This window comes from Heteronotia binoei, chromosome 5, assembly GCF_032191835.1.
Source record: "Heteronotia binoei isolate CCM8104 ecotype False Entrance Well chromosome 5, APGP_CSIRO_Hbin_v1, whole genome shotgun sequence".
NCBI classification, from domain to species: Eukaryota; Metazoa; Chordata; class Lepidosauria; order Squamata; family Gekkonidae; genus Heteronotia; species Heteronotia binoei.
The window spans coordinates 19,350,718-19,365,124 of NC_083227.1; the positions used below are offsets into that span (position 1 = coordinate 19,350,718).

A 14,407-nucleotide genomic window follows, 5' to 3' on the forward strand; every position below is an offset into this window, starting at 1 on the left:
CCACTAAATGAGAATGAACACACACATATACTCTCACAAAGAAGCCAAAAGAAACACAGTTTGCAAGCAAAAACCTTTGTGATCTCACTGGGGCAATTTACCCACGAGTTGCTGTATTTCAACCATATTCTTCAGAATGAGCTGTCTAGGGGGTGGAGTTTTCCTCCATCCCATAATCAGGTTCTAGTGAATGCTTTACTATCCATTTTACTATATCCAAGGTTCTTTTAAACCTGCTGAGATCTAAATGCACATCAGGGCTGTTTGGGCGGCCTGCACATACCCGACATGTTCAAAAGAAGAAAATGTGGAGTCAGAAGGAGATGAAATGCAAGCATGGTTTGGACTTTAGAATTCATATGGACTTTGGAATCATAAATTTGTCCTAATAGATGTTGTATCTGAAATAGAATATTATTTCTGCTTTGTTTGACTGCTGGTGTGTTTATTGCAGTGTTAGAAATCAAAGTGCATTTTCTAGCTCTTGCTCCCTGAAGAAGTGAAGGGCGGCAACAACCACCACGGGAGTGTGGGGTGCCTGCTGCCAAGGGAACCTCAGATCATTGACTCTCCATGGACATATGAAGACTGAGAGCTCCCAAGCAAGGGGGAGACCGTTGTGCCCATCCAGTGATTCTGAGGTGAGACAACCAGCAGGTAATTCTTGCATAATGGAGGAGAAGCCATGCTGGTGGTGGGTGGAGAGAGAAGGAGGAGATTCAGCTTCTACTCACAACGGCTGTGGTTGGAGGCCTCTACCAGTGAATGCCATTGATCTTGTCTCTGAGTTGGGGATAGACATTCAGCTAAGAAATGGTGCCTTGAGGGCTGAAGAATGTCTAAAAGGCAAACGAAGTCAGAGGATGGGGAGCTGGCAGTGGAGGTCAAGAGAGGATTGAGTAAGAGGAGGGAGTACAGCCTAGGAGGGGTTATGAACAGGGGACTTGTGAAGATTTTACTATCCAAAGCTCTGTCTCATTCACTGTACCCACTTGGTCTAGTGCGGAGGTGGCCAAACTGTGGCTCAGGAGCCACATGTGGCTCTTTCACACATATTGTGTGGCTCTTTCTTTGCAGCCTTCACCACCATCTTGTAGGCTTCCATAAATGTCCTATAAGATGCTCCTGCTGCTTCATCACAAGTATGCCTCAGATTGCATTGCCAGGTTCTCCCAGGTCACTGGCAGGGGTGGGGGTGGGGATGCAAGCTCAAGGTTAAGAAATTCCCAGAGATTTGGGGGTGGAGCCTGGGGAGGACAGGAACCTCATTTTCTCCATGGGAACTGATCTCTGTAGCTGGAGGTGAGCTGTCATTCCAAGGCAGCCCAGATCCCACTTGGAGGATAGCATCCTAATGAATTAACAAAACTTGTGTCAACCCAGGTATGTGCCTGAGATGTGAGAATGGGCAATTTCCTATATGTGGTGGGACTGTCACATTGCTAGAAAGTGTTGAAAAAATATTCAGAATGGAATGTATGCAGAACCATTGCCATTTCTAATGTTTCGTTAGACTAGCCACACTGTGTTGCCTAAAAAACCAGTAGTACGCCCTGTGGCAGTTACTTGTAAAGATGAACAAGAAGAGTCTGTTTTTATACCCCACTTTCCTTTACCCTAAGGGGCCTCAAAGCTGCTTACAATCACTTTTCCCTTAGTTTCCCCAGAACAGGCACATATTGTGAGATGGGAGGGGCTGAGAGAACTGTGAGTAGCCCAAGGTCACCCAGCAAGCTTTATGAGGAGGAGTAGTGGGGACCCGGTACTCCAGATTGGAGTCTGCTACTTATAACCACTACTCCACACTGGCAGCCAGAATGCTCCTTGGTAAAAATTGGAAGCAGCAATCTGCCAAAGTTTGAGTTTTAGTTATGCAAAATTTGGTTTATTATGCTAATACCCAAGACAGGAATGCTTTAAGAAGAATATGTAAAGAAGACAGAGGCACAGAAATGGTTTATTCAATGGTGGTTTCCTTTAATAAGATGCTGGCATGGGTTGTTTCCTACAAAGGAATCAAGGGAAGAAGTGTTGAACTGCCATTAAGATTTTATTTTTTGTAGAGAGATAGATTTTGTGAGAGTTTTCTGCTAGGTTTCATGGAGGGTTTTGTATATATTGTAAGATGCATGTTCTTTTTTCATTAATGAACAGTTTATTTATTTATTTTTTTTAATGAACAGTTTAGGTGTTAATTTTTTTTAAAAAAACCCTAAGTCGCTAAATTAAAAGAACGTTGTGTGATAAATAAAAACAGACTAAAATCTTGATAGAGCTAAAATCCACAGCAACGTCTACCCTTCTTCTGAAAAGGCTCCTGGCAGCCAGCAGTTTCTGGTTGTAGGAAACCTCTTTGGCACCGCAAGTTCTTTACCTGCCAGCAAAAATGAGCTGAAATGTGGCCAGGTGGCTCTCCCGGGGAATAAAGTTCCAGGAAGTCTGAGTCACATCAGGAAGGATATTACATGGACCCTGCATTTGTTTAAAGATGTGTTTGCCACCAGGAAAACAGTCCCATAGTGCAGAGTGGTAAAGCTGCACTACTGAAGTCCTAAGTTCTGCTCATGCCCTGAGTTTGATCCTGGCGGAAGCTGGTTCAGGTAGCCTACTCAAGGTTGACTCAGCCTTCCATCCTTCCGAGGTCAGTCAAATGAGTTCCCAGCTTGCTGGGGTGGGGGGGGTGGGGGACGGAGTGTAGATGACTGGGGAAGGCAATTGCAAGCTAAACCATTAAAAAAGTTTGCTATGAAAAGGTTGTGATACAATGTCACCCCAGAGTCAAATACGACTGGTGTTTACCCAGGGGACTACCTTTACCTTTTTATGCAACCAGCTGTGGAGTCTTGTGAGCAAATATTCAACTCTGTAAGCTACTGATGTTAAAGTTGTAAGCAAATGATTTATCTATTGCATAAATTGGTTTGCTCTGGGGCCATTTTTTCTGAGCTAAGAGAAAAATGTGTGAGCCGGAGGTCTGAAAAACTGTGAGCTAGCTCACACTCACTCAGCTTAGAGGGAACACTGGTCTCAACTTTCAGACTCTTTAGGCAGTGGACAACTTACATAGTGTCAGCAGTAACAATAAAACCTATTTCAAAACAAACCCAACATGGCAATAGACTAAAATGCAAAGCCTTCTTTCTAGGTAATTCCTGTTCTCTTATGTTCTTATAAGGGTGATTAACACATTGAATTCACTGCCACAGGAGGTGGTGCCAGCTACAAGCATAGCCAGCTTCAAGAGGGGATTGGATAAACATGTGGAGCAGAGGTCCATCAGTGGAGTTGGGAGGGTTTCTAGTGTCCTGGCCCCACTGATGGATCTCCTGATGGCAGCTGGGATTGTTTGTTTTGCCACTGTGTGACACAGAGTGAACATACATATGAACATATGAAGCTGCCTTATACTGAATCAGACCTTTGGTCCATCAAAGTCAGTATTGTCTTCTCAGACTGGCAGCGGCTCTCCAGGGTCTTAAGCTGAGGATTTTCACACCTATTTGCCTGGACCCTTTTTTGGAGATGCCAGGGATTGAACCTGGGACCTTCTGCTGGAGGTGCCATTGACCTGATCCAACATGGCTTCTCTTATGTTCTTGTTCTTATGCTGCCCTTTTACAGATCTGACAAGCTGCTGCCTTTCCTGTCACCCAAGCCACTGAGAATCCAGCCCTCATGGCCTCAGCTCCACCATCCATAGAGATAGAGCAGGAGGCCAACTGCCCCATCTGCCTGGAGTGCCTGACGGACCCCGTGGTCCTGGACTGTGGGCACAGCTTCTGCCAGGCCTGCATCACTGACTACTGTGAGAAATGGGAGACTCTGGGAGACTTGGAGTGTCCTGTCTGCAAATTCAAGTTCGAGAAAGGGGCTTTCCGCCGAAACTGGCAGCTGGCAAACCTAGTTGAAAAAATTAAACTGGTGCCACGAAGTTCAAGAAAAGGTCTTTGCTTGAGACACCAGGAAAAACTCCACTTCTTCTGCAAAAAGGAGGAAAAATTGGTGTGTTTTGTCTGTAAGCGATCCCCAGAACACCAAGGACACACAATAATTTCCCTGGAAGTGGCTGCTAAGAAATACAAGGTAGGAACTCATCTGGATCCTTGCTGGTGGAATTCCATCATTCTCTAGAGAAGATGTGCTTTCCTCCCAGCATAGCGGAAGAGGAGCTCTCCCTCCAGGGCTGGTGCTTCCGACTGTAAGGAGATTGAAGATACCAATTGTAGCGTATTGCGATAGCATAAGGCGGCAACCATTTCGTTATAACGAAATAGATAAGGAGGCCTTGGCAATCGTGGCGGGGGTCCACAAGTTTCATGATTATCTGTATGGGCGGAGGTTCACAATAGCCACTGACCACAAGCCGCTCTTAGGTCTGCTGGCCCCTGACCGCCAAACCCCCCAAATACTTTCACAGCTCGTGTTGAGGTGGAATCAATTCCTCAACTCTTACATGTACACACTAGTCCACCGAGCCGGCAAGGCTATGGGCCACGCTGACGCGCTCAGCCGTTTGCCACTGCCCGACACAGAACCTGACCCAGCCCCAGCACACCTGGTCATGTTGGTCGAGTCCCTCCCGGAGCCGCCCCTCCACGCCGCGGAGGTTGCGAAGGCCACTGGGAAGAACAAACACTGGCAAGGGTTCTCGACTGGGTGGTGAGGGGGTGGCCAGAAGGGAACATGGGGGAAGAGTTTAGACCCTACAAAACGAGGAGAGAGGAGCTAGCAGCTCACAAAGGATGCATCTTGTGGGGAAGCAGGGTGGTGGTTTCCCCCACACTGCAGAAGCGAGTTCTAGAGTCGCTTCACGAGACCCACCCCGGCATAGTCCGAATGAAGGCTTTAGCCAGGAGCTTCGTCTGGTGGCCGGGGATGGATGAAGAGATCGAGAACTGGGTTCGGAGGTGCAGCATGTGCCAGGAGTCGCGGCCAGAGCCACCCAGTGCCCCGGTTACACGATGGGAAACCACTAGGAAACCCTGGTTCAGGCTCCACCTAGACTTCGCGGGGCCCTTCCAGGGACAGATCTTCCTGATTATGGTGGACGCCTACACAAAATGGCTGGAGGTCATTCCAGTAGCGTCCACTTCATCAGCAGCCGCACTGCGCAGGGCACTTAGCACCCACGGGATTCCAGACACTATTGTCTCTGACAATGGGGCGGCTTTCACCTCCGGGGAATTTCAGGCGTTCCTGCAGAGGTACCTGATCAGACACATAAGGTCAGCCCCGTTTCACCCGGCCACCAACGGACAGGCAGAGCGCATGGTCTGAACTACCAAGGAAGTCCTGGGCCGGATAGTACAGGGCAACTGGGACCACAGGCTGGCCGCCTTTTTGTTTGACAACAGGGTAACCCCCAACCCGGTCACGGGAGTGAGCCCGGCGAAGCTCCTCATGGGGCGCAAACTCATTACGAGGCTCGACAGGTTACACCCCGACCGAGCCTCTGACATCAGGGGGTCCCCGGAAACCAGGGACACAGCCAGGGGTTTCTTCGTGGGGGACCCAGTGTTCGCCCGTAACTACGCCGGGGGACCGGGGTGGCTAGCAGGACGAGTGCTGCGGGTAATAGGGTCCCGCCACTATGAGGTGTCCACAGAGGGGGGCCAAGTCCTACGGCGGCACATCGACCAAATGCGCCGCCGCACTTTACCGGAAGGGCCCACCGAAGCGGGAGAAGCAATGCCCGGGGGGGAGCCAGCGAGGGATCTACCTGAGGCCGCCGAGCCAGCACCGCACCTGCCCACACCAGCGGAGGCCGGGCGATCAACAGAGCCAGACCTGCAGCAAGCCGACACATCACCCCCCGGAGATGCCCCGACCGCAGAAGCCGTCCCCATACCTCAAGCAGCACCAAGGAGGTCAACACGGGAGTGTCGGCCTCCTGCCTACCTCCAGGACTATGTACATTAACTATGGGGGGAGGAGTGTAGCGTATTGCGATAGCATAAGGCGGCAACCATTTCGTTATAACGCAATGCGGCAACCATTTTGTTATGACGCAATAGCGTTAGTCCGCGTAGCCGGACAGCGGAGGCGACTGGGGACACCCAGGCGACTCCGCGGGAAGCGCTGAGCCCGCCAATCACCAGCAGCGGTGGGAAGTTCAACAGGCCAGGATTGGGCTGGCCTGTCGGGGAAGAAGTTCCGGGAATGTATATAAGCGGGACCCGGCCCGCGTGCTCTCTCTCTTGTAACGTGTCTCCATTAAAGCATGTTGCCCTACCAACGTCTCCTGTCCCAGTACGTTACACCAATTGTGGTTTTTCTCCTTTTTATGATGAGTGTTTGGGCCATACTGAGAACAAAATTAAGACAAACCCAGTTTTTCTGTTTAATCAAGATGGTTTTATTACTACAAGTTATAAAGATTTATTTACTCTGCTAAGTAGGGTACTCTCTTCTGTGCCAGTCTTTGCGGAGCAACAGGATATAGCAACATCAAGACTCAAAGATTTGTTTGGCCCAACATGAAGTTTTAGAGGAGGAAAGGCAGAGAGAGGCAATAATAGTCAAAGGATGAATAAAAATGGGTGGAGCGAGGGAAAAGGCAACAGCTAGATATTAGGGGTACTCATTATGGCAATATTTGGTTAATGTAGCAGAGTTTGCCCAGACATAGAACGGGATGCAGAGTGCAGTAAATACATCTCCCAAGAAGTATATGGTAAAAAAAGTAAACTTACATTTATTCAAGTAGATTCACATTCAGGTTTCAGTCAAAAGAAGAGAAAGAAACTTAATCTAGAGAGTACTTTCCCTTCCACAAATGGCCAGCCTGTCTGGCCTCATGTGTGTGAGAATATGAGGGCACTGTATTTACAGGAGAGGCCTCTTGATCCATTGGTCTCTGTGGAAGCCCATGTGTAGCCAGCCTGCAGCTCATTTTCTCCAATAGTCTAGTTTTTATCTCTTCCTTTCCTTGCACCCAGCTCAGCCAGATCTTGCAAAGCAGTAGTTCTAGTATTGCAGTGTCACACGCTGGAGTGCAGGCAAGGGGGAAGTCGGAGTCCAGTCCAAGTCAGAGCCAGAGGAGCGTTGAAGGAACCAATACTGAGTCCGAATTGCAGTCTGAAAGCAGGATCGTACAATCCAGGAGTCAGGAAACTGGGAAGTCAGAGCAGGAACAGAGCCAAGGAACGGGAGCTGGAGTAGTCGCAAGTCACCGGATGGACTTGTTGCTTCCACAGAGCATGCAACTCGAAGCAGGAGCTTAGATAGCCCGCTGCTACTGTTTCCAATTAGCAGGCAGCAGGGCCAGCCTGGCGTCTGCTAAAACTCTGGGCTGACAGAACATCTTGCCCGCAGTTTGGCCTCTTTCCTTCAGATCACTAAGTCCTGACGGAGCCTTTCCCATACTCGAGCAAGGCAATGTGGTGAACTGGGATGTGTGTCTACCTGTTGTTGGTCCTTGTCAGCTGTACAGCCAGGTGTTGAGAACCCTGCAGGCAGCGGCAGTGAATCAGTCAAGTTGTGAGAGGGGTCAGCTGTCAGCTCCGTTGGGTCTGCTAACCCTGTCGGCTCTGCCTGGGCAGTCCCCTTGTCAGAGCCCATGACATGCAGTAAGATAAACAACCCCCCCCCCTTTCCACACACTTCTCATTCATGTTTTCTGTCTCCCTTCACCTAATTTTTCCATGTTCCCCTCCCCCTTTATTTTCACTTCTTGACCTCAAGACTTTTTCATCACTATCCTGTTTGGCGACAGAATGTATTTAAGAGCAATGTAGTGGAAAACTTATGCTGATATTATGAATGGCACTGGGTTTGCTGGGCACATTTGCACTAGTGCTGCTGAGGTTCCATCCCCCCCCTTCTTGGACTGGGATTCTGTGCCTGACATCAGCTGGCATTGCCACAACGGCACTGGGTTCTGCTGGGCACTCTGATTGCACTAGTACTGCTGGGTACTCTGTACATTGCTTTGGTTCTACTAGGCTTGCAAAACTGTGGCCCCTCCCTTCAGTTTCTACTGCAGAGATGATCTGGTTTGACGTAGTCCTTTGGAAACTATGAAGGACGGGGGCAGCTTCTTTGGGCATAGTGTGCTTCTTAACATCCAGTATGATGAGTCACATCAGAAAGGGTATTACATTGGACACTTCATTTGTTTAAAGATGTGTGATGCTTTGGCTAGCTAGCTAGTTAGTTAAAATTAGTACAAAGGCAGACTCCTAGCTCTCAAAAATGTCTTGTAAATGTTTGAGATTGTCAGGTCTTGGGTTTCAAAATGGAGAACAGAAGCCCACCCAAGTGCCTGCTCAGAACACGAGTGGCGTGACAGAAGTTTGTTTTGCTGTCAGGTCATAGCTGGCTTATGGACACCCTGTAAGCTTTTCAAGGCAAGAGAGGTTGGGAGGTGGTTTGCCTGCCACTGCCTGCTTCCAGGTCGGCCCTGCTGATCAGGCTGTCCTGGGACTAACCAGGTCAGGGGTAGGCTGAGAGTCATGAGACTGGTCCAAGGTCACCCAGCAAGCTTCCACGGCAGGACTGGGGGTTCAAACCTGGATTTCCCAGATCTTAGTCCAGCACTTTAAGTGTTACTGCACACAGGCTCTCCTGATGGAATAGCATGCTGGAATTTGATTTTTTTTTTAAACTAACATGGTTATATATATGAATTTAAATAAATGTGTCATGGTGGCCAGCAGGGAAGAGCATGGAGTAAACCTTTAAAAAGAACACATTTCAACTGTGATCTCCCCTCCCCCCAGGATCAGTTCTGCAACCGTCTGGAGATTCTGAAGAAGGAGAGAGAGAGAATTGTGGCGTATAAAGGAGATGTGGAGAAGGAAAGCCAAGACGTGCTCGTAAGTCCAAATAGCAGAAAAATCAACCCTTGAGGCTGCCCCCACTTTCAATTTAGAAGGACGGTTGCCGGGTCTCCTCTGGCCACCAGTGGGGGATGGGGGGATAGGTTTGCCAGATCCAGGTTCGGAAACTCCTGGAGATTTGGGGAGGGAGACTGAGACCTCAGGAGGGTCTAATGCAGGGCTGGATTAAGGTCAAATGAAAGTGGGGTTCAGCCACTGCTGATTCTAGGGGGGGCATACTTGGGATATTCAGTAGTATGTACATTCCTGCCCCCCCACAAAATTCTCTTGCCCACAATGCAGCCAGGGAAGCTGCAGTTAAGGTTAGGAGACCAAGTGAGGGGAGGGGGCTTCTGAGCACTTTTGCCCCCTGTGGTGTTTCTCCTCAACCATCATGTCTCATCCCCCAATGGGAACTGGGGAAGTCAGCCTGTGGAGGCTGTTTAGTGAGGGAACAAATGGACTCAAGAAGCCCCTTCTACTTTCTGGGTTTTCTGCTGCAGACTGAATCCTCTGCGGCTGAAAGAACCCCTCCGGGATAGGATGGGATAGGAGCCTCCTCAAGCGTCTCTTCCCACTGCAGAGACCAGCTGTGTTCCTGATGGTGGCCTGCTTTTCTTCTCTTTTCATCTCAGAAACATACTGAAAAAGAGAAGCAAGCGACACTAGCCAAGTTCAGGCAACTGCACACATTTCTGGAGCAACAAGAGAAATTTTTGCTGGCCCAGATGGAAGAGGTGGAGAAGGAGGTGGCGAGAAACAGGGACCAGCATCTGAACAGAATCTCTGAGGAGCTCTCTTCTCTGGAAAGCCTCATCCAGGAGATGGAGGAGAAATGTCAGCAGCCGGCCAGTGATCTCCTGCAGGTGAGTGTGGCAGAAACAGGCAGAGTCCCCTTGGGGAGAAGGATGGCTCCAAATCCCCTCTGCTCAGCAGAAAAGCAAAAGCAAACCAGCCCAGTTTATGTCGCTAGCAAGTTTTCACCTCTGCACCAGGCCCACTTTCCCCTCTGCCCCTTTCCACCTCCAGACAGGGGCAGACTGGACAATCCCAGGGCCCTGCAAAACAACACTCCCTGGAAATACATTCCCCCACAGCCCCTGCCCCTCCCTGTTAGACTGCAGCCACTGGAAGCCAAAGTGTGTTTGTGTTTCAACCAACAGTCTGAGGAACCCCATGGTTCCTGGAAAACTCTTTCACAACACCACCAACCAGGAAGCTGGATCACATGCAAGACTTTTCACAACCCATTTTTAAAGGAGTATGTCTAGGGTCGGTATGGTGTGGGAAATGTCACTTATATATAAAATGCACACCGACACACAATGGCAACGGCATATGGTTACAGGAACAGCATCCACACAGCTGTTCTGGGCACTGCTGTCTGTCTAGCATGTCTGTGCAGATGTGATGGCACTTATGCCCAGACAGACCCTGTCTCCTCTCTTTCCTTTCATTGCTGAACCATGTTGTAAGGCTGCAGGGAAAAGGGGGAAAGTCCACAAGGGGAACACAACACACCCTACTCTGAAGGTCTCTCTCTCTTCTTCTCACCCTCTGCCTTCTTTCTTTAGGATGTCAGAAGCACATTGCAAAGGTAAGTGGATCTTTTACATTAACCTTCGTAATCCTGGGACTGAACTGGGCAGCTTGTGAAGAATATAAAAACATAAGAGAAGCCATGTTGGATCAGACCAATGGCCCATCCAGTCCAACACTCTGTGTCACTCAGTGGCCAAAAAACCCAAGTACCATCAGGAGGTCCACCAGTGGGGCCAGGACACTAGAAGCCCTCCCACTGTTGCCCCCCCCCCCAGCACTGAGAATACAGAGCATCCTAATGATACCTTTCATGAGATTCAAGAAATTGCAACTTACTTCATGGTATTGAAGTCCACACTGGAATCTGGACCATCATTTAGGAATTTTTTCAGAGAAAGGACTTTTCCCTTTTGTGTGTCTGTTTGTAATATGTAATCTTTGATTTACCTGTCTTTATTATAATAAATGTAATGAGTACTTAGTAGTTCTGGTCACAGTGACCAATAGGTTTAGTGTAGCTAGTTCTTAAGAAAGCAGGAGCTGTGCATTCCTCTTCAAGAGCCCGCCCACCTTCCAGTGCTTTCAGCATCAGCCTGTTTCCCTTGGCTTTCTGCCAGTTCCTTCCTCTGCTTCTCTGACCCACTTGGGGCGGAGGAGAGGGAGGGAGATTCTGAATGGGATGGATGGTACCCTAATGGGATTTTCTCCAGGTATGAAGACAAGGAGTCGTTTGAGAGTCCAGTGGCTATTCCACTTGCACTGAAGTGGCACATCTGGGACTTCTCAGATTTAAATCTCCTTTTGAAGAGCATCAAGAAGCAACTCAAAGGTAATGAAGAAACACTGCCGGAGTTTCAGACTGGACATTAGAGTGGGCCAGATGTGTTTTAGTATGTTCCAGGCTGACTATATCATTAACAGACCCAGGAACGTGGCGAGTTTATGTATCAGTTCAGAAGGCCATTTTAGTTCGCCATGTAAAGTTTTCTGATGAGAATTCTGCCATAACTTCAGCTCAGAATTGCATTACATGGACTTCTCAAAATTATATTATGTTGTTGATCTCTAATCATTACTGCGACCATGCAAGGGCACATGGTGAGGAAGATGGTCAAACAAGCACCTAGAATGACAGGGAGGGAAACTGCTCTTTACGGCATGTATTTTTAATGAAACAGTCACTGGATCAATTTCAGGGACACACCCCCCCCCTTCTCTTTGTAATGTGTCTGTGACCAAATCAGACATATCAAAACTGGTCCCTTTGATTGTGTGTTTGTGTTTGTGTGACTATATCCTAGTAGAGCCCACAGAATGGTCTCAAGGGGACCGACAGTGCTGTCTTTAGAGAAATACCCTTCAAAGCCCATTGAAATCAGTGAGTTTGAAGGGTGTAACTCTGCTGAGGATGGCACTGCAGAACCTCTGTCTAGAAGTGTCCTCAATTTAGCCAGCTTGGACCCTTGGGCTGCAGTCCTTAGCATACTTTCTATTACATGAATCCCAAGTAACTCCAGTGACTAGTGAAAAGAATGTTGAAAGTTTGTACACAATCCCCGCCCCTCCCCCTGAAATAGCTTCTACTTGACCCTCTAGCTGTAATTCAGAAAAGATATGTACCTATGTGCCATCAAGTCACAAACGACTTCTGGCAACCCCACCAAGAGGTGTTCAAGGCAAGTGAGAAACAGGCTGTTTGCTGTTTCCTTCCTCTGCAGAGTCTTCTTTGGTCAATCCAAGTACTGACCCAGTTTAGCTTCCACAATTCGACAGCATTGAGCTATATTATGCCGCCTACTCTCCCAAAAAGAAAATAGTATTATTAGCTGATATTTTTGTCGCCAGATTTGTAAGAAGCAGAAGGGCTTGCTGCTCACTTTCTGTTCCTTTGCTTCCTCAGACGCTCTGGATTTTGGGCTTCACATGCAGAAAGGTACATTTTTCTTCATACACCAACCAATTATTTCTAAACTAAAAAGCTTCACCTTACAATTTGTGTTCTTCAACTTGGTGTTCTCAGAGATAGCACTACAGAACACTCTTCGTCAAAATCTTACCCTTCCTGCCACAGCCAGTTCCTTCTTGCTCCGAGGATGTCGGTAAGGGTGAAAGAAAAGGTGAACTCTGAGGAGATGAACTGCCTCTTTTCACCTATGTAACGTACTCGATCAGGAGACACGAGTAGGGCAACATTCTTTATTAGGAGCACGTTGCAAGACCGGTGGTTCCGCCCTGGTTGGCCATGGTGGCTGCGGCGGCGGTCGTGGCCTGGTGGTGCCCTTGGTCTCCTACGTAGCCGATGAGGCTAGAATCCCACCTTCGTCACCAGTGTAACGTACTCGGTCAGGAGACACGAGTAGGGCAACATTCTTTATTAGGAGCACGTTGCAAGAGAGAGAACACGCGGGGCGGGTCCCGCTTATGTACAGTTCCCGGTACAGCCTACTGGACAGGTCAGGCCAATCCTGACCTGTTAAACTTCCCGCCACAGCTGGTGATTGGCGGGGGACTCCGCGCCCCGCGTTGGAGGCACCTGGGACCGCCCAGTCGCCTCTGCGCGGGGACGTGTATGGCTGCTGATACACTACAACCTACCTGCTGCCATATTGAAACGATGGGAGAATGGCTGCTGGGCAAGAGCGTGACTGAGCTCCATAAGAAAAGTCTTGCTGTTCTCCCACCAAAGGTGGCTATTGGGGCATCAGGTTTCCCTGCCCAGGGTAGATCATGCCAGATGTCCAATATCTCAGTGTTGGTAACTCCAGTCCAGAAGAGTGTCAAGAGTGCCTCTTGCCATGTTCCTGGAAAGGCGGGGGGGGGGGGGGAGTACTTCTATGTAACCTGCAGTAACCTTTGGGTCCTGATTTGTGAATATCTTCCTGTTCTCACACTGATCTGTTATGTCTGCAATTTGTTATGCCTCTTTCCATCCTGAGAGCCCAGTGCCTAGCCCTCCAAGGTCACAGGCACTGTTGGTTCACAGAGACTTTCAAGTGATTCATTTTCTGCTGGACAAAGGGAGGCTATGTTAAGCTAGAAAGGGAGAACATAATAATGGCCGGCTTGTGGGAGTAGGCCGCATAGGTAGCTGCCTAGGGCGCCACATGGCCTACAGGGTCGCTGTTAGGCATCCCCTCCTCACTCGCTAGCTAGCGCAGTGCCGCCTTTTCGCAGGGCTGAGACCCAGGCAGAGGACAAAGGTGGCCTGCAAGGGAAGGCAGCCCGAGACCCAGGTAGGAGCCCAGTGCCACCTCTTTCACCTGCCTGGGACTCAGGTGGAGGAAAGAGCCGGTGCTGCCACAACCTCCTCCCCACCATTTAAATACCCAATAGGTGGGTCTTCTTTAAATGGAAGGGGGGGAGCATGCAGAAGCAGCCCCCTCCCCCCTTTTAAAGACCCACCCCCATGGGATGGGGGATGGGGCACGGGGGTGGGGTGGCAGCATGGGGCAGCAAAAACCCCAGTGCCAGAACAGGCATTAAATTTTGCAGCATTTGGTGGGAAGCAATATGAATTAAGTACCAAATCTATTTCTCTCAGTTCTAGCTCTGCCCCTTGTTCAAAGTGTAGCAGATTTTTCCCCTGCTTCTCCACTGCATTCAGGCACCTTCTGGGTTTTCCCAGCTTACTCAAACCGAGTTTCCACCAGGGCTTTGGAAAGGATTGCAGTGAAGTGTGGGTGGCTGCTGTGTGGGTGGGAGAATCCAGATTTTCCAAACCTCTGTCGCTGCTATTTCCCTGACCCTGTCCTATGGTGAACATTCCCTCCCCTCCCCTCTGGAGGGCATTTATTTGTTTCCAAAATATTTTATTCCTTTTAGGGAATGTTCCCTAGGCCATAAGGCAGGGGTGTCGAACTCATTTGTTAAGAGGGCCAGATCTGACATAAATGGGACTTTGTGGGGCTGAGCCATGCGTGTCATAAAACGTAACGGCAGATAGCAGAGATATAAACTTTATAAAGGACACAGATAAACACAATTAAAGACACTATTTTTAACTTAAAATACAAGCATGCTTAAAACTCCTGCAATATTTTGTTTAA

The 14,407-nt window shown here is 48.9% G+C and overlaps 1 protein-coding gene across 1 annotated transcript in view; it reads left to right on the plus strand.

The window, feature by feature from the left end:
- The first annotated feature begins 3,643 nt into the window (after positions 1 to 3,643).
- LOC132571797 (tripartite motif-containing protein 10-like) overlaps positions 3,644 to 14,407 on the plus strand; it is a 48,396-nt gene continuing 37,632 nt past the window's right edge. The window contains exons 1-5 of the mRNA XM_060238591.1: positions 3,644 to 4,083; positions 8,721 to 8,816; positions 9,455 to 9,685; positions 10,394 to 10,416; positions 11,072 to 11,190. Of these exons, the coding sequence (XP_060094574.1) occupies positions 3,676 to 4,083; positions 8,721 to 8,816; positions 9,455 to 9,685; positions 10,394 to 10,416; positions 11,072 to 11,190 (877 nt within the window). The 5' untranslated portion in view covers positions 3,644 to 3,675. The remainder of the gene's footprint in view (positions 4,084 to 8,720; positions 8,817 to 9,454; positions 9,686 to 10,393; positions 10,417 to 11,071; positions 11,191 to 14,407) is intronic.